General features: G+C 53.5%; 1 protein-coding gene across 7 annotated transcripts; it reads left to right on the top strand.

Moving 5' to 3' along the window:
* Positions 1-25,480, top strand: KLC4 (kinesin light chain 4). 7 transcript variants are annotated; one of them, XM_027906906.1, is made up of 16 exons: positions 1-19; positions 10,184-10,450; positions 10,645-10,875; positions 11,250-11,328; positions 11,417-11,642; positions 11,936-12,023; positions 12,332-12,433; positions 12,734-12,907; positions 13,066-13,165; positions 13,691-13,743; positions 16,364-16,431; positions 16,507-16,615; positions 17,409-17,558; positions 24,254-24,378; positions 24,493-24,550; positions 24,994-25,480. In XM_027906906.1, the coding sequence occupies exons 2-16, from the start codon at positions 10,202-10,204 to the stop codon at positions 25,081-25,083; spliced, it is 1,902 nt and encodes a 633-aa protein (XP_027762707.1). In that variant the 5' UTR covers positions 1-19; positions 10,184-10,201; the 3' UTR covers positions 25,084-25,480. The 7 variants fall into 7 exon arrangements, with proteins under 7 accessions (XP_027762707.1, XP_027762705.1, XP_027762706.1 ...); XM_027906904.1 differs by having other exon boundaries at positions 15-107; XM_027906905.1 differs by lacking the exon at positions 1-19 and adding an exon at positions 1,695-1,806.

The raw sequence follows: 25,480 nt of genomic DNA, 5'->3' as shown, positions 1-25,480 counted from the left end.
GGGCTGCGCCGCCGGGAGGGCGGGCGGTGCAGGGTGTGAGTTTCGCCCCGCCCCCGCCGGGACCGGGGCAGCGATCGGGGCCGCCATCGAGGTGTCGCGCCGAGCAGGTGGGGCGGGCGGGGTCACGGGTCTCGGTCGGGGCCCCGGGCGAGGGGAGGATGAGCGGGGCTCGACGGCGCAGGCCTTTCCCGGGGCGGCGTCCCCCCCGCCGGCCGCGGGGCGCGGCGGGACCCCCGAGGGGAGCCGGGGAGGTCCCTGTGGCGGGGCCGGGGCCGGCGGGGCTTGGGGACCTCGGCGAGCCCTGTCCGCCGGGACAGCGGGAGGAGCGAGGGCAGTGCTGGGGCTGGGGCCTCCGTGCCGGGTCCTGCGGGCCGCGGTAATGCCGCGGGTCGGCGGCGTGAAGGGCGCCGGCCCTGCGGACTTTGGAGCCGGGGAGGTGCGGCCCGCGGGACCGGCCCCCGCCGGCACCGGGAGAGCCACTGGCTCGGAGGCCCCGCCGGCGCCCGCCCTGCTCGGGCAGCGCCGGGTCCGCAGGCTCGGTGGTCCCGGCCCCGCTGCGGGCAGGGCCGGGTCGGCTGGCGGAGGCCAGGAGCTCCCGAGGGAGGAGCGCAGTGTGTATGTGACGACGGTGGGTCAGCCCGAAGTCCCAGCCATAGCTGTTTCCAGGGTGCTGTGGGCACAGACTGCGGGATTCACCGCTCTATAATTAGTCTGTTCCTTCACTGCCCGGAATGGTTTTCACTGTAAGACAAATAACGTATGTAATGTATGTTTGCATTCCTGCTTTGTAACTTGTGTGACTTTTAACTGTGCCATTGCTGTGTGTACCCCGTAGCAAGCCAGGTTTGCCCTCTGGAATTAGGGAAGGGAGAACAGCTTTAGAGAAGAAATGTATGTTGTGAGATGAGGCAAGAGAGAATCTGCGTGTCAACATGGCTGGGCTGTCTCCTGGGACACCTGAAGCCCTTCCCCCTCGGGGGAATCAGTGGGAAGGGATAGGAACACCAGTGAAGCTCTGCACTGGGACAGGCAGATGTAGGTAGCTGGGGACAGCATAAGGCTCACAAAACATCATAGGGAGCACCGTGACAGTTGTGTGCTACTGTGGATGGGGTCACTGTAGCAACTAAGGTGGAGGCTGTGTCGATGTCCCCTCTCTGTGTAAAGCACCTAGAGACTGAACAAGTGCTTCCAGGCACTGCCTGGCCTAGCTCCACCCTGTGCAGTGTGCACACGGTAGGGCTCCAGCTATCCCATATCTCCTGTATCTGGCCATCGCTGTGGGCACAGCGATAGCAACCGCGCAGCTGGACGGTTCTCTGCAGCTGCACCAGCTCGGCTTCAGGGGCTGGGATGGGGTCAGCAGTGGGACGAAGGCGAGGGTAATACCAAATAGGATGTAGAACCGTTCGCCACAGGATTGGAGGATGGGATTGGAACAAGGCTTTGGCGGTCTGAGGAGGAGCTCGATGCTCGGTAGATCTCCTTGGGCAGAGTTTGGCGGCGTCTTGGGGGCTTGGCCCTGCTCCTTGGTGCTCCGGTCGATCCCTGAGGAGGGAGCCGTGGGCTTGGCGCGCGTGGCGCTTTCTGCGCTCCCAGGAGAGCGTCCGACCGTCCTGTTCCCGGAGCCTGTCCGCATCCCTCCCCTCCCCCTGCCGCAGTGTGGTTGGCTGCCGAGCGCAGGGTGCCTGCGCCGCTGCTCGCTCCGAGGGCAGCGCGGCAGAGGGAGCCGCGGAGCGTCGCGGCCATCGCTCCTTCGCCTCCTCCGGGGGAGCCGGCGCTGGACAAGCCGCTGCAGGCAGCCAGGTACCTCTCCTCTGCGGCACGGGGCGGGGGACATTCCCATCCGGTGACTGAGGTGGGCAGGGTGCCCAGCCACCCTGGAACAAAGGACCGCTTTGATGCTCAATTTCGGGCAGAGCTGATGAAAACTTTTTTTTTTTCTTTTTTCCTCGCGAAGCTTGCACTTAGCCAGGTGGGCACAGAATTTCTCTGTGGCGGTTCTGAGGGTTGAAGGGGGGTTCTCTGGCTTGCTTGTTCCAAGGATACGCAGCGGGCGTGACTCCTGCCAGACAAAGCCGGAGAAACGATGACGGAGGCAGGTCATACAGCAATGGCTCTCAAAGAGCCTTGTTTCCCCCTCCAACCTTCCTTCCATCAATTGAGTGCTTCCTAAGCTGTTCCGAAGTGGAGGTGCGCCCTACCAAAAGTGGTAGGCCAGGGGAGGGGGGGGGCAATCGCTGGTAAGCTGCTGGGAAGCAGAGGATGCGTCTGGGAGGAGGTGTCTGAAGAAGAGCTGGGGGATGGTGTTGCAGTAGAACGCTCTGGCCAGGCAGCCGGGAGAAATCTGCACAATGATGGGAGGCAGCAGCACGTTTCTAGAAACCGCAGGCTTCCCTGTGTGTCTTGCACAGGGACATCTGGAAGTCTGTTGCGGTTCCATGCTCCCTAGTGCCCTTGGTCTCCTCTCTGCCGTGCCACCTTGGAGATACGAAAAGCACCCGCCCCTGCCTCTGCGTGTGGAGAAAGCGGGTGGTGTTCAGCACACATAGGTCAAAGATCTAGCCAGCTCAGACACAGGGTAAATAAACATGGCTGCGCTTTGCTGTAATTGGCAGAAGGAGCAGGAAGCATGTGTTCTTTCATCTGCTGTTTTGGAGGAATGTCCAGGTTGGAACAACAATATTAACCCCAAATTCCAAAATGGCTCTTGGGGCACAAAGGACACATGGCCAGATTCTGACCTTGGCAGAGTTTCTGGATAAAGGTTTAATTTGCTGGGAAAGAGCCACAAAGAACTCCAACTAGACAGGGGAGCCAGAGGTAAAACGGATCCTTTGCTTGTTATGCAGGTAGAGGTTTGTCTCTGTGAATTTGGCTGCCTTGTTATGGTTTACAAAACCTGTTTGCTTCTGGAAATAATAGCACAGTCTTGCAGCCTGCAGTCGGCTGGTGTTTGCGGCTGCCCCAGGTACACCATGGGAGGGAGCGTTCGTGCTCTAGAGCCCTTTAGGGCACGCACAGTGGCTTCAGGGCTCTTGCTGGTCCCATCTGCATCCTGGCCATCTCCTGTACTCCTCAGGCACATCCAGTGCATAGCATTCACATCAGACAGATGCCTGCAGAGGCACTGGCTCCTGGGAATTATTCTGCCTCCTTTAATACCACTTCATGCTGTCAGGGCAAGGTAATGGCTCTCACTCTGTTTTTTATAGAGTGAGACTCCCAATCAGATTCTGAAACTAGGAAGAGATGCTTGTCCTGGCTTTATTCCAACTGCTTAGCTCTTGTCTCCACTAGCTGGAAACACATTTTGATGCTGTTCTACTGTAGTCCCAGGCGCAGCAGATGCAGAATGGATATGGTAAGCTGCTGCAGACATAAGCAAGAATTTAAAAACAAGGTCTTATCAGCTGATCTGGAGGTGCCGGCACAAGCTTGCTGGTGGGGGTGGTGAAGACTGCTGTTCTCATTCCAATGGCCTGCTGGAAGGTGCATGTTTCCCCAGCCAGCTGATGTCATATGCAGTTTGAAGTGCTGTACAGAGCAAAATGGCTTTCTGCTAATGGCACAGGTTGGTGCTGTTTGTTTTATTTGTTTGTTTTTGCTATGGGTGGTTGTTTTGTTGGTTTGGTGTTTGTTTTTGTTTTGTTTTTTTTTTTTTAATTCTTATTGCTTCCAATATCTGTATTCTTTAATAGTAATGAATGAAGGGGAGTAAGACCTTCCTGGTCTTGAAAGGAGTGAGTGATCTGACACAAAGCCAACAAGACCACTTGCTCTGTCTTACTCGGAGTACATATGCATATTGGAATTGGAACATGCTTTGATAACATAGGAATTGCTTCCTCTGATCAATCAAACGCTAGTACCTTTTGTCATTTCCAGCTGAAGGCTGGAAAGAGGAGGGGAGTTCTTTCTGTAGTAGTTTGAACCTGACTCACTGTGGCCAAGTCCTTGTAAAGCCACTTTAGCACCACCTTGCCCTAGGTTTCAGGAGGGTTATGTGGCGGCGTGTTTTCTGTTAGAGATGGTGGGTTGGTAGGGAGCTGAAGCTTCTGGGACAGAGAGGAGTGTTTAGTGCTGAAGGGAAAGAGCATGAAGGGAGCCTCCTATCTCCTTGCAGGAGAGACCTTCCACTTGAGCTGCAAATCTGGTTCCTTAGTGCTAGTCCTCTGGGCCTCTTGCAGCCTGCTGGTTAGCAGAGACATTCCCAACACAAGCCTTACAGTATCTAGAAAAAAACCCCTGAAGTTTCACAGTCAGTTAGAGCTGGCATGTGTCAGCTGCTGCGAAAAGAAGCAATCCTGGCCTTGATCCCTGTCCAGGGGATAGGGAGGGCTGTGCTGTTTCCAGTAGCACAGTCATCTTGTACTGAGTTACACCACTCTAAGGATTGTGGAAGCTGCTTGGGTGAAGCCTTTCTGGTCTTGGAGATTGGCTTCAAAACCATGCGTGGAGGGTGCCTGGATGCCAAGGAGAGTCCTGGTTTTGGGACATAGGAGAATGTGATTGAGAGAGCTCGTTGCCTCCACTGCCTGCTCTGTTGCTGGAGGTAGATTGCATTGCTTCTCTTGCTTTGGAGAAGGGTCCCTTGGGACCCTGCTGAAAGAAGGCAAGCACTGCATTTCCTGTCTTTAGGCCTTGGATCAATTTCTGGTTCTGTGCCTCACTCCTTTGTCCTGAAAAGGTGTTCAGTAAAGGCAAATGCATTGAGTTTTATCTAAGGAACTCAAGAATTCATTGGAAATGTATTGGGAAAGAACTTTGGGTGGCAAATGAAGCTCTAGGTGCCCCCTTTTTTGGTAATAGGGTGGTGAAACTTATGAGCCAGAAATAAATGGTGACAGAGGACGTCATGCACATTGGAGTTTGAGTGACATCTTTTGGCTTTGGGATTACAGCTCAGAGATTTGTTGGGTATGAACTCCCAGGGTGCTGACCCCTCGCTGATCTTCTCTTTGCATGTTCTTAGTGGCTCTAGGGGAGCATACAGGCATTTCTGGCAGGGGCAACAAGCATCACAGAGCACTCTTGCTGCTCTGTGCCTCACATGAACCTCAGCATCTCTTGTTTTACCCATATTGGAGCAGCTCTGGAAATGCCAACTGTTGGATGTGCAGCTCAGCAGCATCAGTTTGTCATCCCTTTTCTATGGCTCTGTTACAGGTGACCTGGGATGGTGACCCTGAGCACAGTGGCTCTTCTAGCAGTGGTCTGGCAGTGTGCAAGTTTCCTGGCAGTGTCAGTGTGTTCTGGCTGTGCAGTGGAAGCCTCAGAGGCTCTGTGCAGCTGACTAATCTCCTACAGCCTCTATTTGCTTTCTGACACTATGGTATCAAAACAGGGAGAAAGCTTGTGCTCATGACATGGCCTCTGTGACGGTTGCAACTTTGGCACTCTGACTGCTTTTTATTGCTTTTATTTTATTTTTCAGCATCCAAAGTCTTAGGCCTAGGTTTTGTTGCAGCGTTGAAGACTCAGCTGTCTTATTTGCGAACTCACTTCTAGCTTCATTGGAGGTCAGCCAGTCTTTCCAGAGACCCTTTGTTGTTCAGCAGTAATGAGCTGGCAGAGGTCCAACAGAGAGAAGACCATAACACCCCACGCACCACCCCTCCCTGCTTTTGTCAAGTAGTTTTTCTTCCCAAATATATAACCTTGCTGTTTTACCAGGTAGCATAAGTGTGTCTCACAGCATGAGACTGGGATAATTATGGTGAAGTAAGACTAAGCCCTCTGCTCCTCTTTCTAAATGCTACCGTTGCTATCTATCTCCCAGATGTGGTCAGTCATTCTGGCTGTGGGTCAGACTTATTCTTCCACTGGAAGCTTTTTTCCAGAACCCAGCTGTTTTCCTGCAACTACCATATCCTTAGATCACCTTCTCCTGCAGAAGAATTTCCTGCTAAAAATCTGTGCCCACTTCTATACAGAAAGTACTGGCAGACCTTCTGCAATTTGAAGGAAGCTGCAGTTATTGTCTTGACACTATTGCTTGTTCAACTTGGGATGGTACCCTGCATTTCACTTAGGTCCAGGGACATGCAGAGAGGCTGTGAACTGAATTTGTTGAGGTGTGCATAGACCTGAAATCTCTGTCCTGTTGTATTTGACTCCTGATTTCCCTGGTGCTTTTTTTTTTTCCCCCGCTCTCCATAGTCTTCTAGCATTAGGCATCATAACCTGAGCTTTAAGATTCATTTGGACCCATTTAATCTGATGTACTTGTAGCTGTTGTGGGTTGAAGATAAAAGCAATGAAGCTTCCAGGTCTTTCCTCTTAAAGCTCTTGCATGTGGGAACAGTTTTCAGAGGCAGAAAAGTGAGCTGCTGAAATTGCATCAGCAATTTCAGTGATTTCCTGGTTATGCGCTTGAATACAGGAGGAAGGTTGCTGCCTGGCAGGATGTGCTTGCTGGTGGATTCCTGGCTGAGCGCTGCAGTTGCCACAAAGCTCAGTGCACGCATATTCCTTCCCTGTCTTCCAGCAGCACTCCTCCAAGTGGGAGCAGAAGAGGGGAGATAAGATGGGTATTGTTGGAAAGCCAGGCTGTTCTAGTGGCTCACAGTGAATAGGGAAGACATGCCAACTAGAGCGGAAACGTGCGGGTGGAGACCTGCGCTGTGACACCTGCAGAGCCATGAGGAATGCAGCAGAATAAGGTAGGAACTGGGCAGTCCATTCCCAAGGAGCTGTTTGGAGAAGCATTCTTTCTTCCTATTCCCGTTTAACCTCACCCTGCAAAAGGCAGGTGATGATGTCTCCCCTCCTCTCTTCAGGAGTGTTTTTTGTCTGGATAAAGGACACTCAGTGCCCTTTGCTGAATGTAAAGGAGTAGGAAGAGTGCATATGCAGCAACCTCAGCCTGCCTGACCCTGACCTTGAGATTGGCTGCCATAGAGCGTGTTTCGCCTTTGGAGGGCTGAGCACCAAGCGTAGACCTGTCAGCACTGGAAAGAACTAGAAAATAAGACTCTGTGGGGGAAAATTGCTACTTTGGAAGGATAATAAGTCAGCTCCCACCAGTGTTTGTTGGTTTCCTTTGCTGTGCAAGGGGTAGCAGCATTTGAGTGACTTCTTTGCAGTCTCACGTTTCTTTTCTTGTTGAGCAGCTGCGTTGTCCCTAGGTCTGTCCAGTCTGAACAATCCCCTGTCCGCCACTGAACACTGGAAATGTGTTGGTACCTAGCAGAGCTGTGCTTCTAGGATGTCATCCTAGGCCACGGTTGTGTATAGATGTTAGCACAGCCAGTGAGAGAAGAGCCTGTATTGGTATGTCTTGAAGGATCTGAAGATGTAGTTGCAGAGTAGGATGAGTCTGATGTGCTGTGGGTCAGGATGTTTTGACTGTTTTAGCCTTTTATGCTGTGACATTGTAACATGTTCCTCTTCCCAATGCATATGTATTGTACTTTCTAAAGATGGCAGCAAGATCTTGGTATGGACATAAGTGGTGCTGCCATGAAAACTCAGCATTTCACAGCTGACCCCAGTACCCATAGGAACTGCCTAGCTGTGTCATCTTTAGAGCAGAGTTCTAGTTTTTTGGTATGTTGGGTATGAGGCCATTCCTGGGTATCTTCTTGTGTCCCAAGCATTGCCTATGCTCCACTGAACTCCCACTTACCTGTTTCTAAGTCTGGGACTGTGTTTCCTTATGAGTTGAAACTAGTGATGGAGCCATTTAACCCTTTAGCAGAACCCTTGGGTTCTGTGGAAGCAGGTAAGTGCCTGCTGAGCCTTCCTGGGAAGCTGTCTGGACCTATTTCAGAGCAGGACAACAGTGCTTGGCCAGATGAGGCAGCACTAGTGTCCTTTGGGCTACCAGCCTCTTTCTTTCAGGCTGGGAGTTGTTGCACGTTTCTTCCTGAGTTGTGCTCACCTGCAGAAGTCTGCCTTAGGAAAGGCTTCCTTTATCGCTTTAGCACTTGATTGCACCCCAGATGTGTTATAAAGGTGGGAAAAAGAATAACTGGGGTAATTGTCAACTGGTCTGCTTAACTGCTGGTTTCTGGAAAATCAGTTTGGAAGATAGGATATGAGTGGCAGCCAACTCTCAACAGACTTATTTTTCCTTTCAAAACAGTAATCTGTGCCCTCCGTCTTGACAGTAGTGAGGTTTCTCATGCTATCCTTATCATATGGTCTTCTCTAAAGCAAACTGGCACAAGTTGCAGTCCAGATGAGACCATTTTGGTGTAAAATGCCCAATGCACAGGCTTAACTGCATTCAAAGCATGGCAGATACCCAAAAGTGAAGGATACAGTGAAGTCTGACTCATAGTTGGTGCTGATACTGGATCATAAAGCGAATGTCATATCAGCACTGTGACTGTGGGGTAGATGGGGCAGGACAACTCAGTTTTTGTTCAGAGATGTGAACAGGAACGCGGTCTTCAAGAGATATGAAGTGCCTCTGCCTGCTGAGGTTCAGTAAGGTCTCCACTGTGTGTTGAAGGTTTGTTCCCCTTTCTGAGGGATGAATTTGTATCACTGAAACAGAAACTAAAGAAGAGTCGAGAGGAGAGTTCAGACCTATAAAATAACTCAAGAAAGAGTGAGGATAAAGAGGAGGAAATTAGTGGGTATAATGAGATATGCTTACTTGAAACAACTGTCCCAGTGCTGGTCATCATCTTCACTTTCAGTGCTGCAATGAGGGAGAAACTGGGCCCCTCGATTGCTCAGGGTTAACTCTCTAGAGCTCCCTGATAGCTGGACTGTGGGATTGCCCTGAGCCTTCCTGGGCAGACTGCACAGGTGAGGGAAAAAAGGAGCCATTCCAAAAAGGGGAGTTCTGCTCTTTCTGTTCCTGTACTTAAGGCAGAATTTCTGTTCTCTCACTAAACTAGGCATAAGACAGCTGCGTAACAAAGAGCTCAAACCATGCAGATGTGTCTCCTGCAGGAGGGCAAGGGCAGGTCCATTGGTAGCAATTTCCTCACCACCTCCTGCATAGCTCCTGGGCAGTTTGCCAGCTTCTTGGCAGCAGGGCCCTGGGCACTCAGGTTGCAGAGCCTTCTGCCAGTTCCAGATGGCAAGGAGGTGCTGGTGGGCAGGTGCTGCCTGTGCAGGGCATCGCAGGAGGCTTGTTTTGGAGTGACCCATAGTGATGTAGGTGGTGTCTTTATTACTGACTAATGTGAGAAGGCTGCTGGGGTGGCCCAGCTGGAGGGGGAGGCTGGGTTAGATGCCTGAGTCATGGAGCAGCCAGGGTACTGTCAACCAGCTGTAAGGGGTCTTGCCTGCCTCTTGTGCCTTGCACCCTCTGGCCTGTTGTGTTTCCCTAGCTCCTGGACTTTCTATGGAAGGATCTTGCAGCCACACTAATCTTGTGAGTTGTAGCGGTTGGTTTTCCTGTGCCAAGGCAGTAGCTTGGTATTCTCCCATTGTACGTCTATAGGGGGAGGACAGGGAAGGAGTACAGAGTCCTTATGCCTTCCTGAGGAGTCCTTGGGCTGGCAGCAGGGTGCATGAAGATGGAAAAGCTCTTAGTGTTTCAAGCTGACGCCCACACAAGGGTTATGCTAGTGTGACTGTAGCAGTTGGTGTATGTGAGCTTCCCCACGCTGTGTGAGTCAGTCCTGCTGGCGGTGTTGCATCCCTTCTTACCACAGTGGCCGTTCTGTGCCAGGGCTGTGATCGTCAGGATGTGCTCTTCTGGTCAGGCAGTATTTTGGCACAGTAATGCCACTGCTGCCTCCCTGTCTATGAGATGTTCTTCCAGGAGATTTTCCATGAGGAAGCAGAAAGCTTTGAGCTGGCATCCCTCCACTTTCTGTTCCCTTTCCTCTGCAGTCAGAAGAGGTGTTGAGCTCTGACAGCCTCTCTGCATCAGTGGTCTGTGGGCAGGAGGTGTACGGATTGCAGCCACAAATCTCTGCTCTTAAATGGAAGCTAAATTAGCTCTCCTCCTGCTGGGCATGTGCGGGTGTTGGAGGTCAGCACTGATTTTTTGTCTCCTGTCCTTGTGTGCCACCTGCACTGGTTGCCAGCACGCCACACCACATAAGCAGGGGGCATGTGCCCTGACAGCTGCCTGCTGCCAAAGGGAGAGGGTAAGATAAAGAGCTTAGAGAATGCTGTCTCTGACTGCCTGAAGGAGGTTATGATACTTGTGTCTGGTTGTGGCACTGTGAAACAGCCCTGGGGCACTCAGGTTTTGTCTTGGTCTCTGTAGGGCTGCAGGACTAGGACTATGTCTACCATGGTGTACCCAAGGGAGGAGAAACTGGACAAGCTGAGCCAAGAGGAGATCATTTCCAACACCAAGCTGGTGATGCAAGGGCTGGAAGCACTCAAGAATGAACACAACTCCATCTTGCACAGCTTGCTGGAGACCATTAAGTGCCTGAAGAAAGATGAAGAAGCCAATCTCGTGCACGAGAAATCCAACCTGCTTCGCAAGTCAGTGGAAATGATTGAACTGGGGCTTGGAGAAGCTCAGGTGAGATGGTGGGGGATCTCCTGTGTGTTAGCCAGGACTGACAGGGGAAGGTAGGCATGTGGCCATTTCCCACAAGCCTCAGGGACAGGAAAGGGCTAAGAGTAGAAGGCCAGCATGACCCTGGGGTGGACCCTAAGCATGCATGTGCGGGAGACACAGGATTGTGGTTGTTACTTACCGAGACTCTTAACCAGGTGATGATGGCGTTGTCCAACCATCTGAATGCTGTGGAGTCAGAGAAGCAGAAGCTTCGTGCTCAGGTGCGTAGACTGTGCCAGGAGAACCAGTGGCTGCGTGATGAGCTTGCCAACACCCAGCAGAAGCTGCAGCGTAGTGAACAAACTGTGGCTCAACTGGAGGAGGAGAAGAAACACCTTGAGTTCATGAATCAGCTGAAGAAGTATGATGAGGATGTCTCACCTTCGGTATGCCCCCAGTCCTTTTGAGCAGCTGCTTTTTGTGCGTCTGGAAGGGTGGACCAGCAGTACTGCCTGGGTGTAATCCAGGCATTGCCTTGGATTTTGTCCCTTCCCAGCTACCATGCACAGCAATGCCTGTAACTAAAGGGGGCCTGCATGGGGCACTGTCTCTGGAAGAATGTGGAGTAGCATGGATGCTGGAGCTGGGGAAATTTGGCTTTTATCCATTTTGTTTTGGGGGGAATATGGTGGCAGAGACGACAGGGGAAGTTGAGTGTGGTGGTGGGCTGCAGAAGGGTGGAGAGTTTGGCAACTAACTTAGCCCAGGCTGCTGTTGTCTCCTCTGAGAACCAACAGTACTGTGATTCTCATCCTCTCAGGAGGAGAAGGAGGGTGACTCCACCAAGGACTCCCTGGATGATCTGTTCCCGAATGAGGAGGAGGAGCATGGTCCTGGATGTAAGTGTTTGCTCATGCATGATTGCTGCCTGTCTCTGTTCAAGCCTGCTGTGCCAACTGTGCCATGTTTATTTCTCCGTGTCCGTAGTGCCCCACCAGCACAGCAGTGCTGTGGCAGCTGCCCAGCAGGGAGGTTATGAGATTCCTGCACGCTTGCGCACCCTCCACAACCTTGTTATCCAGTATGCCTCCCAGGGGCGCTATGAGGTGGCTGTGCCGCTCTGCAAGCAGGCGCTGGAGGATCTGGAGAAGACATCAGGCCACGATCACCCTGATGTGGCTACCATGCTCAACATTCTAGCATTAGTGTACAGGTGAGCATGGTGGGGAGGGCAGGACTGGGCCAAGACGGGTTTCTACATCTTCTGTTTACCTCTACAGCACGTCCTGGTGGGCACATCCTTTCAAAAAGGTTTTGGCATGGGTGAGGTATTTGGTTTGCCAGATTCCTGGATATAGCTAGGGACTGGCTAAAGTAGGAAGGAAGGGAGAAATGGAAGGGCTATGAGGGCTGGATCTGCAGGGAAGGAGGACTGTTGTTTGTAGCTCTGCCTGCTACAGGCTGTGTTGTCCAAATCCCAAGTAACTGGTTGACTTTGCACTGCAGGGATCAGAATAAATACAAAGAGGCAGCACACCTTTTGAATGATGCTCTTTCCATCCGTGAGAAGACTCTAGGCAAAGACCACCCAGCTGTGAGTATCTCCCTCCTCTTTCAGTCCCTTCCTTCACCTGTGGGTGCTGCTGGGGCACTGTTCTGGCAGTGTTTTACTGCTTCAGTATTTCCTGCTGTCTGGTTAAGTATGGCCTGTCAGGAGTTGGCTTCTCTTGGATCCTGCCATGTAGGCAGGGAAGCCTTCTGTCTCTGGACCTCCTTATCTTCAGAAGCAGCAGTACTGCAGGCATGGAGGAAATGGGACAGTCACTGTTACTGCTACTTGCACCCCTTGTTTGATCCCACTGGAAATTGCTTTGTTTCACAGAGAAGCTTATGTCTCTGTAGGTGGCAGCAACTTTGAACAATCTGGCTGTTCTCTATGGCAAGAGAGGGAAGTACAAGGAAGCAGAGCCACTGTGTAAGCGAGCCCTGGAGATCCGTGAGAAGGTACTAGTCTCCCACACTTTCACCTTACAGGTCTTTCTTTGGGCTTTGTCCCATTACCTCAATGCACATCGAAGATCCAGGGCCTACCTAGTCTCTTTAACTGCTGTTTCTGCCACTCCCTTTCCTGTCTCTCCAGTGCTTGCAGCCCTAGAGAGGCCTGCCAGGAGGTGGAAGCTGGAATTTCTCCTCTTTACCTCCCTAGTCCTTAGCTTTTGTCTGACATAGGCATGTGCTGGAGGGACAAGCTAATTCCAGGAGTCCACTGCAGTCTTTGTGGCTTCTTTTCTTTTGTTCAACCAGGTTCTAGGCAAAGACCATCCCGATGTGGCCAAGCAGCTGAACAACCTAGCCCTGTTGTGCCAGAACCAGGGCAAGTATGATGAAGTGGAGTACTATTACTGCCGGGCCCTGGAGATCTACGAGAGCTGCCTGGGTCCTGATGACCCCAATGTGGCCAAGACCAAGAACAACCTGGTGAGACCTGGGGAGAGGCTGTGTGTAGTTAGGGAGGGGTGCCATGGGAAAGGTGAGCATTGCCTTGTGCTTAGAAGACGCAGAGAGATAGATTACCTCTGCCCCCTCTTGCAGCTGTGTTTCCCAGTGGGGCTGGAGCTGTTTTATTTTGGTTGCAGGCTTCCTGTTACCTGAAGCAAGGAAAATACAAAGATGCAGAGGTGCTGTATAAGGAGATCCTTACCCGTGCTCACGTGAAGGAGTTTGGCTCTGTGGATGGTTTGTACAGCAGAAGCCACTGGGGCTGGGGAAGGGTCTCCTGGCTCTCAGCCTAAACTCAGCTGGTTCTGGTGTCGCCCTGAACGAGGGATGGGATGACTTGCAGGGCCCCTGCTTTGGGCAGCCCTTGAGATGCTGCCATTCTAGTTATGGCAGTAGTGTTAATCTGTTCCTCCTCTTCTCTCAGAAGTCTCAACCCAGTCTTTACTGGGTTGGGAATACTTATGGTTAAAAGGGGGAATAGCAAATGGCACAGTCATTCCCAGACACAGGCTGAAGTTTCTCCTGTGCGCTTAGCACATGTCCTTCCTCATGAGAGGACTTGTTCTTTCCTTCCCCTGTCCTGCTCTTGCAGTGTTGATTTCCTTTCTTGGGCCTCTGGCCCAGGGACCAGGAGTATCTGGAAGCCTTGTCATTTGCCTCTGAGGAGCTGCTGCCTCTGGGGACAGAATGCTGGGTTGTGCAGGAGGCAGAGCAACAGGATGAGGTGGTGAGTGGACCTGTTCTGCATTCTTCCCTACACAGATGAACACAAGCCAATCTGGATGCATGCAGAGGAGAGGGAAGAGATGAGCAAGGTGAGTAATTCCAGGAGGTCTGATCCTCTCTTACCACAGCCACATGCTCCTTCCTGGAGCTGCAGTCTAAAGAGCTGCTATGGCCCAAGGTGTCTGGAGAGGGGGGATGCGGCATGGCTGCTCTCTGGGATGACGGGGAGGGAAGGCCCATCAGAGAGCATGAGGCTTTTCCTAGGGCTGTTGAGCTTCTCAGCCATGGCTGCATGCTGTCTCTTTTTGCTTTAGTGATTCCTCTTGGGCATGCAGGTGATGAAAGATGGTGGACAGCAGAGGCTTGTGCTGCAAGGCCTTGGCACTCTGTTCCAAAGAGCTGCCAGTACCCAGAGCATAACTGGCTTCTGAAGCAGCCCTATAGGCTTGCCTAGGGAAAAATGGAGGTCAAGAAGAAACTGCTGTAGGAAATGGAGCCAAACTTGAAAAAAGATCTCTGAACAGGGTGGGCCCTTAAAGAGGATAGAAATGGGTTGTGCTTGCCTTGAACTAGGCTGAAAGGCAAAGCTGCTGTTGCTTCTGTTGCCCAGGCCCTGCTCTGTGGTCAGACAATAAATGCAGCAAAGTTCTGTCTCTGCTTTTGCCAAGTCTAAAACTTTGCCTGCTTTTTGACAGGTGGTGAAGCAGCAGAGTGAAGGGCTCTAGTCTAGTCCTCTAGCTACAGTGGGAGCAGTCTTCGTATTCCTTTGTGCCCAGTGCAGCTCCCAACCCTGAATGGCTCAGGCAGCAGGCTGGCAGGCTGCTCAGTGACTGATCAGTCCCATGCTGTGAGTCCTGAGAGCAGAGCACTAGGAGGTGCTTCCCACCAGCATCCTGTGTCTTCCTGTTGAACTGCTCTGTGCCATTCCCAGTGCAGGGCAGTGCTCAGCTTTTCTATGTTCCAGTTGCTGCACTATGAAGGCTCTGCTGCAAAGAATCTGTACTTGCTGCAGCACCATCCTGGAGAAATCCAAGTTGGAGTAGAGATCAGGCTCCCCTTGCCCCCTCTAGGATTGAGGCTATTCTGATGGTATCTTTGGAGAATTAAGAGGTGAAAAGTAGATAGCTGTAGTATGGAACTATGCTCCAGATGATGCAAGCTTTGCCACAGGACAAGGCAGCAGGCTCAGGGACCCACAGATAGAGTGAGGTTCATTTTACATGTGAGTCTGAGGCAAGGGCTGAGCCTCTTGCTCTGCCCTTGAGGCTACTGTCCTTAGGGCAGTTGTGCCTGTGCCCCATGGCACAGCATGGTTGGCATTCCTGTTTAGGCAGCAGTAATCACAGATATGCTTGTACTGCTGGCCCAGGAGATGGGGCTGCTGTGCTCTGCCTTGTGCTGTTTCCGTATCTTTTACTAAAATGCATGAAATCCCACTTGCAGAGCTTCACTACTTTTTTTCCCTTGCCCCTCTTTCCTGTCAGCAGAGGGAGGCCAGCTCATGACAACAGCAAGGCCTTGGGCACAGCTGGCAGCCCTGGCTTTATCTGCTCTAGAGGATTTGACACCTTTCCTGTCAGGTTTGGGCTGCCTCAAGCTTCAGAGGTGTATTGAGTCCTGAACTGAGTCTTCTATCCCTGGTGCCTGCCCAGGCTGTGTAGGCTCTGGTGCAAAGAAAAACACATGTGCCTAGGGCTCAGGTAGACTCTGGCATGTGGGATAAAGTTGAGAAGTGCTGTGGGACTGAGTAAGAAAAACAGTTCCCAGTGCAGACAATTTCTTCCGGGCTAGAACCCTTTCCAGAGAGGAAACTCCTTCTATGGAGCAGTGGCTCCCTTGAACCTGCTTGGTGAGAGCAGCCTGGGCTGAGGGCTGAGCTGGATGCTTCCTGCCCAGTCCGTGTGTCCTGTCCCAGTCCACTGTCCACAAGCACTCCCCCAGGTGCTTGCCACTACACTAGGATGTACAGCATATGGACAAGCAGCCCTGCTCCTGCAGCAGTGATGGATTCCTGCTTGCAGGTGCTGCGGTTCTTACTGGCCCAGGGCAATGCTGGCAAGCAGCTACTGCTCTGCAGTGTGGGTTGTCCAGATCTTCCTCCTTGAGTGTCGAGCTCTGCCTCCTCTCCTGTTGCTCTGGCCAGCTGCCCCTTTGCACCTGGCTATGACAGGGCCAGCCAGCCACCTTTGGGGTGCAAAGAGAATAGACAACTAACGGGGCTGAGCTGCTGTGGGCAGGCCTGACCTTGTGGGCAGAAGGGTGGGATGGGGCTGGCTGATTCCTTTGCTAGCCATGGCTGAGGGGCTTAGTGCCCATGCAGCCTGGCATGCCTTTGGGGGTGTGTTGGGGTTTTTTGTCTCCCTTTTGCGTGTTGGTTGGGCTGTTATGCCCTCCAGAATGCCATGAGAATAGGCTGTGTTGTCCTTGCTGCCTTTGGTACCATGGAATGGGGTAAGGAGATGGGATAATGCTCCTTCCTGGTACTGGGCTATCACTTTTGCTTGTGGCCAAAATGTGTTGTGGCAAATGGGCTTTTAACTTTCCACCCAGGAACCTGCTGGGCTTCATCACTGCACTTGCATGTTGTGTTTCCAAAGGTTGGGATGGTGCGGGGGTGCAGCTTGGGGCCTGACCCTGGCATCCAGTGGGAGAGCATAGGCCAGAGGAGGGCAGCAGGTGTGGGACTAACAGCTCTCATCTCTCCTGCAGAGCAAGCACAGAGACAGTGCTCCCTACGCTGAGTATGGTGGCTGGTACAAGGCCTGTAAGGTTAGCAGGTAAGAGGTGGGCAGCTGTGGACTCTGAAGGGAGTGGCTCCAGGGCTCCCACTCAACTTCCATCTGTTACCACAGCCCGACTGTGAACACCACTCTGAGGAACCTGGGTGCGCTGTACCGGCGCCAGGGCAAGCTGGAGGCAGCAGAGACCTTGGAGGAGTGTGCAGTTCGCTCTCGGCGACAGGTAACCCCAGACAGACCTTCCCGGGTGGAGGGGGCATTGCAGGGCTTGGGGTGGCAGGTTATGGCACTGTGTTTGGTTTGGGGTGTGCTGAGGGATTCTCCTGGGCCTTGCAGTCTCTTATGTTCTTGGTTACATTCCCATGGCACCAGAACCCCTTGGTGATTGGGATTGCTTTTGTGCAGAGGTAGACACGTGTGCACACGTGTAGGGTTGTGCATGTGCCTGTGTGCAGGGATGGAGCAGATGTCAGTGTGTGTATGTGTGGGGAAGAAGGCATGGCTCGTCGCAGTGCAGCTGAGTTAAGACAGATTACTGGGCTTTAGTCAGCTACTGAGAACTGCACTCTCTGGGATGTTTTCTACACAGTAATGTTTTTGTCCAGAGGACATACCTGGAATTTCTTAGAGTACCTCTCTCCCTAAAATCCTCTCAATCCTCAAATAATAAAGCGGGAACTATAAGCACCTAGCACAAAGACTGAAGGACAGGAGGATACTTCACACTCCAAAACGTGAAGAAAAAAGGCTGTCAGCTTTGGGGTAGCAAGTCCTTGTTCCCCAGGGTGGTTTATGGCTTTGTGGGGGACTCACAGAGCTGGGAATCCAAATAGAGACTGCTAAGTGCAGGAAAGAGCATTTGGCTGCATCTTGCTTGTGCTGGAATGTTTTGGCTGTGATGGGGCGATGGCCAAGAGAGGGAGTAGAACCAAGCACAGTGATGCAGGGCAGATCTCTAGAGGGAAGGAACACAGAAGGGCCAAACATGATTCTTCCTTATCCTTTTCTACTTGCAGGGCATTGACCCGATCAACCAGACGAAGGTGGTGGAGATCCTGAAGGAGGGTGATGGCACAGAGAGACGTCGGAGCCTGGGAGGCAGCGTCAAGTACGAGAATGCCACAGACGGTAGCGAGGAAGTGAGTATGGGCGTGGAATGGAGCGGGGTAAGTACAAGACACCATCAAGAATGGCCTCAGCCGGCTGCCAGAGAGAAGGGACAACCTGGCTGAGGGCTGTCCCCGCGTGGCCTGTTGTGGCATCCTTGTCTGCCTCCATTCGTTCCCTGCACATTTCCTTCCCCTCTTTCTTGGCATGAGCCAACCAGCCTGCAAAGGTGCGTGTCTGGGTCTGGCTTCAGGTGTACCGGCCAGATATTCCCAACTAAGGGCTCCTGCTTCAGAGGAGCTGCCGGGCCCTGAAAGTGCACAGCATGAGCTGGTCCTGGTCTGACCTTAATCTTAGGCTTGCAACCTTATTAACATCTCTCCCTGCTGCTCCCCTCTTGAGGCCCTGGCTGAGAGCACTGGCCCCGTCTCAAGCTCACACAGCCTCTGAGAGCCATTTGGCTGTCTGTCCTGCGCTGCGCCACAGACAATGCTGAGCCTGGGGAGGGTTGTGTGTGTGTGATGTGCTTGGTGTGTCTGTGAGTGAGTGACTGCAGGGCACAGGAATAGTCTGCAGCCAATGTCTTTGCTGTCCCCGTCTCCTGGTCTCATGCCCTCAGCTGGCTCTGGCCAAGCAGAGGTGATAAAAGGCAGGCCTTTGTGGGATGCCAGGCTGAGCTGACTAATGGCAGAAAGAGACTGGTGTTAGCTGAGGCACAGACAGGCCAACCTGAGGCTGTGTAGGTTTGCTCTGAGGCTGAGGGGCACTTTGGTTACTAGCGCTGAGTTTGGAGAAAGGTAGTGATCCAGGTCTGGAATAGGCACCTTTTGTCTCCTGCAAGGAGGAGGATGGGGAAGAGGTGACAAGTGAGCATGGTGCTGGTGGGTGCGTGGCTCGAGGGTGCTAGAGCTGTTAACACTTACTGTTCCTTCTGCAAACTCTAGCTGAGAGTATAGTGTAGGTGGGTACCCAGGGATTGTTGCAGCCTGGAAAAGGCAAGACGCTGTGTGCACAGAGTCCTTCGCTGCCCCTTCACATCTGCTGTCACTAACCCTTCCCTACCCGGCTCTGCTCTATCCTCACCTGCATCAGCTCCCTCCCTTCCTCCTTTTTCTTCCCTGTTGCCATGACAGCCCTTCAACACCCAAAGCCTGAAGCCTGCTGGCTCTCTTGATTGTGGATTGTACGCAGGAGGTGGCTGAAGGAGATCTGGAGAACAGACCTTTGAGAGGACCCAGCAGCCTCTGCCAGATGCACGGCTTCCTCTGTCCCAGCTCTTGGCATAATAAGGAGTAAAGAGGGTTTTAGCCCTGGCAAGGCACTAACCCTGAGCCCTTGCACTCCTTATTAGTAATGGGGCTAGACAAGCACAGAGGGAGGGCTGAAGGTTTGGATTAGAATTGCCTGGTCCCTATGCTGGCTGGTGAATCTTTGCAGTTCCTCCTGGCTGTAGTTGGTGTTGAGTTATCTCTTTGCACTGGTGATGGTCTGGGAAGACCTTCCTGACAGTCTCTGAGGTGATTGTTTCAAGGGAAGTAGGCAATGCCACCCTTTCCCACAGCCTGTCCTAGACAAGGGGAATAGTTCCTGCTCATATGACCCTTCCACAAGGGTCTTCACAGAGCTTCCCTGACCCAGCCAGCTGTAGATAGAGGATCTGAGGGCCTAGGCGGCACAGCTGCTGCCGTATGATGCCTTTTCCAGCCTGCTGCACACATAACCAGTCTCCTCTCCCAAGCCAGTGGCCCTGCACTGTGCTGCAGCTCAGCCCAAAAGAAGACTGTGGCAGCTCCTGCTGCTCCTGTCTGTCACAGCCTGTTCTCTGAGTTGGTCCAGAGACCTCACATGAGCTGCCTTAAAGCTGTCTCTGCTGCCCTTCCCTTAGCTGTCATGGGCTGCAGGTAGGGCCATGGGAGCCCCCAGGGTGCCAGGAACCTCTCATCCCATGGGCAGCTCTGGAAGCACCCCAGGGCCTGGACCAACTGCTTGCTTCCCAGGCAGTTGGGCTGTGAGAGCCAGCATCTGGGATGTGAGCGCAGGGATGGCACTAGCTCAGTGGTGCAGTGGCCTTGGCAGGTACCCCATGCCCAAAGCCCGGGAGCAAGGACCCCCCCATAGCAGGAGGCCCAGGCTGTTCCTCCCTGTGCTGGCTGTTTCTGCCAGCACGCTAAACACATCGGCAAAGAAGTGAGCCTGCGGTTTGTCTCACAAGAATCTCTCCCTGCTCAGATGTGGCCCGTTGTCTCTGCATGCAGCCTGGGCCCTGCCCCACCTGTTCCCTAGGTGACCTACAACCTCACAGCCTTGTAAATTGTGTCTTTCTCCTCTCTGTGCACTAGGCTTAAATGCCTCCCGAGACTCCCTCTTTCCCCTCCACTGCAGTCACCTGGATGTTTGTGTTGTATCTTCCGACTTTTCCTCCACACCATCCCTCCTTCCTCGGCGAGAACTCCACGCCGGCCCCCCAGCCCTCCCGGCGCGCGAGGGCACCGCGATGCCTGCAGAGGAGTGCCTGGCCACATAGCCCAGCTCCAGTACCATGGCCAGCAAGAGCAGGAAGAATCTGCGAGGAGCTGCCCACTCCCCCTGGCCAGGGTGACGGGCCACCGTCCCCTTGCATGCCCCCACCCCCAGCCTGCCCTTGTACATCCCTGGGGACCAGGCCTGCAGGGGATTGTCTTCACTCCAGGCATGGTGACTCCGCCGTCATTAGACGTCCTCAACCCTCCTAGCTTATTCCTTCCATCTCTTCAGAGGCACGAAGATGGGTGGCTGTTATGGGACAGCAAGGCCTGGTCTAGGCAGGGCTGTCATGTGCCCACTTGCTTCCTTCCCTGTAGGCTTAGCTGATGTTAGTGCTCTGTAGCAAACCTGCGCTGGTCCCTGGTGAGCTGGGCTCTTCCTGCAGCACAGAGCAGTCCCTATCTTGCCACCTTCCTCCCTGCTGAGCTCAGCAACCCAGGTGCAGTATGTGGGTCTCTCTGCAGGACACAGGAGTATAGGATGGCCCACAGAGCTACTGGACATCAAAGACAAGGTGTGAGGGGGTGACAGCCAAGGGCCATGCATGGAACAGGGACCTGCCAGCACAAGCATGTTGGGCTGCAACCTCCTGACTGGATGCTGCTGTATCCAAGTTCCTCATCCGATGGCATTAAGGGGTGAATCAGCTCCCCATTGCTATGGGGTTCCTAGGTGTGGCTGGTGGGAGAAGCAGGGCTGAAGTTGTTTGCTGTTCCTTGGAGGCAGAGGAAGGGTAAAAGGAAAGAACTTTTCTGCAAGGGGTCAGACCTCAGGCCATTAGAAGTGGCTCAGATGGGGAATGGACTGGTTTGGAGCAGAATGGTTGGGAGAAAAAGGAGGTGCAGAGGAGGATGTCAGGAAGGGAGGAGCCGGGGCTGGGGATACTCTGAGCATGTGGGAGCAGATGGGATGGCTGGATGGAGGTTGCCACAGGGGAAGGGAAGGGGCTGTATTGCTCACAGGTCCCTGGGGCTGACTGCAGTCTGTCTGTCCCTAGCCAAGTGGGTGGGAAATCTGTAACCCAGTTAACTGCTAGGCACACAGTACTGACCCTGAGGGTCTGTGAGGGTGGCTCAGTGCCTCTGATTGGTACTTCAAGCCTTCACAGGGTCTGGTGCTGCTGGTCACTACTGGGAAAGGAAATGTTTCTCAGAGCCAGACTACCGCTGTTCTGAGTCTCACACCCTTGGGTTTACACAATCATCCTGCCTCCTGTGGGACATGAACCTCCCTGGCCCTCCCACCTGGGAAGAAAGCTGAGGAGGCTGCAGCCAGCAGGATAGAGCCCAGAGGCCAGCGCAGGACTCCCCCTTATTTTTTTAGCTAGATTGTTTCTCTCATGCTAGTCTTTGGGCAGGTTATGATGCTAAATGTGCCTGTGTCTGTCTGGGCCTGGCTTTCCTGTGGTGGTGGTGCAGAGGCCTTGGGGTACATGCATGCTGCTCCTCTGGGAGCTTGTGCTTGCTGAAAGGAAGCTTGTCCTCTGGACCATGGGCTGTGGAGCCCAAGGCCAAGTGCTCCAGGGCTGTGCCTTCCCTGCCTCTCCTAGTGCTGCTCCACTTCCTGGAGAGTTGTGAGTCCCCAGGGCAGGGTGCATTTGGACCTCGGGGCCACCTGACCCTGTGCTTTGCCATGTCCTGGACCTGGTGCTGTAACAACCATACCTCTAATTAAAGGTAGACAGACCCAAATTGCTGCCCTGTGCTTCTTTCCATGCTCTGTAGGCCAGCGTCGGTCAGTCCTGGGGTGGTGGGTGCAAATGCTGCTGCAGCAGGTGTGGGGATGCTTGGTGTCTGTCTGTGTGTGTTCAGGGGCATGTGCTGTCCCCAGGGCACCTCTCTTAGGCTGAGAATTGGAGATGAAGGACCCAGCTCCGCTGTGCTTCTCCCTGTCCTCCAGTCTGGGGTTGCTGCTAACCTCAGTTCTGTAACCTTGTGTGGCAAGGCTGCCCTGGGGGATCTAAGCTTCTCCAAGAGATGTTTCTATTTAGCCAAAGAAATACCCCATTGTGTCTCCCAGTTCTGAGTGAGCTCCACATGCTGCCGAATCCTGCCTAAGTCTGCTGCTTCTGTGCGTTAGGCAGGGTGGGAGCATGCAGGGAAGTGCAGCTCAGTGGTGGAGCTGCTGCTTTTTCTGTGAATGCTCTCATCCTGGTGGGTGCAATGGGGTGGGGGCTCTGCGGCAAACCAAACCCCATAAATGTTCTGGGTTAAAAATAACCCTGCAGAAAAGGGAGTGGGGATAGAAGAGAGGCTATTTTTAACCCAGCATGCAGCAGCATTTGGTTCTGGTGTTGGTCTGCAGTCAGTCTGCATCACTGCAGCTGGGGAAAATGTGGCTCCATCCTCTCCAGCCCTGACACAAGAGCATATTTCCTGGCCAGATCCTGCTGCCCTTGTACTATGGTCCTGCTCCTGTGCCCAAGCTGTGTGCCCTCTTCCACCACTGGTTTAATGTGCCCTGGGAAAAAGGAACAGTGTCTGGCATGGCAGGAAGAGTTGTGGCCAGTGCAAATCTGGTGGGGAGGCAAAAACCACCCTACTCCATCTTTGCTAATGCCACACACTTGATGTCCATCTCCTCCAAAACCTGCCCAGGGTGCTTTATGGAGGAGTGAATTGTTTGCTACTTTTGGTGATCTGCTTTTCTGGTGAGTGAATCCCTGGCAGCAGCAACACATGGCTCCCAACTTGGAAACCCCTCATTCCAGTGAGAAAGTGCACTTGGCTTATCCAAGAAGGGGTGAAATGAATACCATGAGAAAGGGTTGCTCGTAAGAAAAGTCCTGGTCAGCTGTTAGAGAGGAGTCTAGGGCTGAATCAGCTTTGGTTAATCAGGGCAGAGATGTGCTGGAAAAGGCTTCCCTAGGACCACAACCTGTAGTGGTCAGCACAAGGGGCTGACTGACCTAAGGCAGAGACCCTGCTTACCTGCAGAACTGCGTGGATAGTCCTGGGGTAATTGCTGCTAGTCTGAGCCACAATACATTTTGGTCATTCGGAGTGGCTCAGAGGGGCTCTCCCACATCCTAAAGAGCAAAGGGTTTTTGCCATCACCTCATCTCAGTTTCTACTGCCCGTGTGTGCCAGGGGCCATTGGAATCGGGAGGAGGGAAGACTGCTGTTACCAGGCCATCAGAGCAAAAGTAATTTCAAGTCAGCAGCAGTGCCATAACCTTATGTAACGAGCAGGCTGGGCCACAAGGGAAGAGCTTGGTGCCGTAATGACACAGCGGTATGATGTGTCGTTCAGGCAGCCTGTGTCTTGCATGCATGTGGTGCAGGAGGTGAGCTTGAGCCTTTTAAGGGCTGAAAGTGCCTTTGTGAGTATTGGGGACTTTTGGAGGCACATGGGAGGAAACAGGCTGGGGAACAAGATTTCTGGCTGGTTTTGTTCTTCAGAACAAGCAGGCAGACATAAATAACCCCCTGCGAAGTTCCACCCCTGGGGCAGCTAGTGTGGCCGGACAGAGCTAAAGGTGGGGGGAATAGGAGTCTTGGCAACACAGCAGCCGAATGAATGTGTCCCCAGTGGAGCTACCTGAATTGCTCAGGAGGCTCAAAGCTAATTGTCTTGGGGCTGTTAGAGGTGAGAGAAGGATGTATGTGCTTGTAGAATGGTCTTGTCTGATGTGAGTGAGCCTGCAGGACTAGTGTGTGCATCAGGATGAGTGCTGGACGGAGAGGAGGACTAGTAATGATGTGGTGAAGAAGGGCAAGGAGTGGGAGAGCATAGTCTCCAGCCAGCAGCAGGTGAGGAGAGAGTCCTGGCCTCACAAAAGTATCCCTAAGCTTGGAACTCTCATCAGGGCTTGTTGCTTGCCTGGGCAGTGGTACTTCCTTGACAGCTGCTGCCTGAGCTGTTAGAGGTGATGAAGCTATGTCATGTTTGAGCAGGCATGTGGGATGCCAGTGCCATTTGTGCTGGTGCCCTGGGGCAAGTCAGCAGTCTGTCTGGGTGTTGGGCTTGCACCAGGTAGGCTCATCAGTTTGGATGAGCCAGGCAATGGTATGGGGGGATTCCTGAGTCCATGGTCATCATGTGCTGTGAAGGACCAAGGTGAGGGGGGAGCCATGTAGTCAGCACTAAGCCTGCTTTGGGCCAGGGCTGAATTCTCAGTTGCAGGCAGACAAGAGGATGTTTGGAGCCAATTCCAGCCACTCATCAGCAGCGTGCCAGAGCCTTATCAGTGCCACTCAGCCATCATCCTGGCTTGTGTCTCTATGTCCAGGATGGCAGTGGCACTCTGCAGCGCAGCAGCTCCCTGGGGAAAATCCGAGATGTGATACGGAGGAGCAGTGAGATGTTGGTCAAGAAACTGCAGGGCAATGGTCCTCTGGAGCCCAGGAACACCAGGTAGGTAACAAGGATCAGGCTGGGTACAGGGCAGGTGGGGGCCCTGCCAACTTGTGGATCTGGATCTGATCAGACACAGCGTGGTCAGACCTGCTCTCCTCTGCTTTCTTGTAGCATGAAACGAGCTGCATCATTAAATTACTTGCACAAGTCTAGTGATGCTTCATTCGAGGTAAGCACAGGGTGGGTGGAGGGGCTAGTACAGGAGTGGGCATTGGGGTGGGGGCCTTGTGGCCTATGTCACAGCTGGTCAGGGGCATAATAGCCGGCCACAGGTGCAGTGCCTGAGACCTCCCAGCGTGTTCACTCTGAGGCTGTGCGGTGTTGGAGCCACTCTGCCTAGGCCAGTGCTCCCACGGCACCCTTGGGCAGCTGCAGACCTCTTCCAAAGTCATAGCTCCAAACCTGAAGGTGTTGCCTCCAAGTACCCACCTCCCTGCCTGCTCAGCAACTCCTCCACAGCCAGAGGTTGAGAGCAGAGGTAGCACCTAATGAGTCTGAGAGCAGCACCAGAGCTTCTCTGGCTTGTGAGGCAAGGGGTGCGGGCATTGGGGTAGCAGCTTTGGGGTATGGGGGTGGATTGCAAATACCTCACCGGCACTGTATTTTTTCTAGGGCACCCAAGGCCTCCGTGCGGAGAGCAGAGGCCTCAGCGCCAGCAGCATGGACCTGTCGTCCCACAGCTCCTTGCTCTCCTCCAACTGACCTGGCTGCTCTGCTGCTGGGCACCCTGGCTTCGCGCTGCACGGGGCAGCACCCGGCACCTTCCCACACCACTTGCTCTGTTTTCCCCATCACTGGCTCTCGTGCCACCGTCTGCCTGCCCAGCCCGGCCTCCCCCGGGAGTCCCTAGCTATTAGTTTGGGCACCGCAGCCCGCCCGCATGCTTCTCTGCCGCACATCGGGCTCAGCAGCCCCGGCGGCAGCTCGCTCGGTACCGGTCGCACACGCTCGCCAGGTAGAATTGCCAGCCCCGGGGAGGGAGGGCGGGCTGTCCCCCGGCCGGGGCAGTGGCAGGAGTGCCCCGTGCCCCCGGACGCCGGTCCCTCGCCGGGTGATCGCTGTACTTTATTTTATTAAATAAAACCGACCCTAGAAGCGA

Source organism: Empidonax traillii, unplaced genomic scaffold (genome assembly GCF_003031625.1).
Source record: "Empidonax traillii isolate 1590-97213 ecotype Southwest subspecies unplaced genomic scaffold, ASM303162v1 scaffold1373:size132633, whole genome shotgun sequence".
NCBI lineage: Eukaryota > Metazoa > Chordata > Aves > Passeriformes > Tyrannidae > Empidonax > Empidonax traillii.
This window is presented reverse-complemented; position numbering and strand designations above follow the sequence as displayed.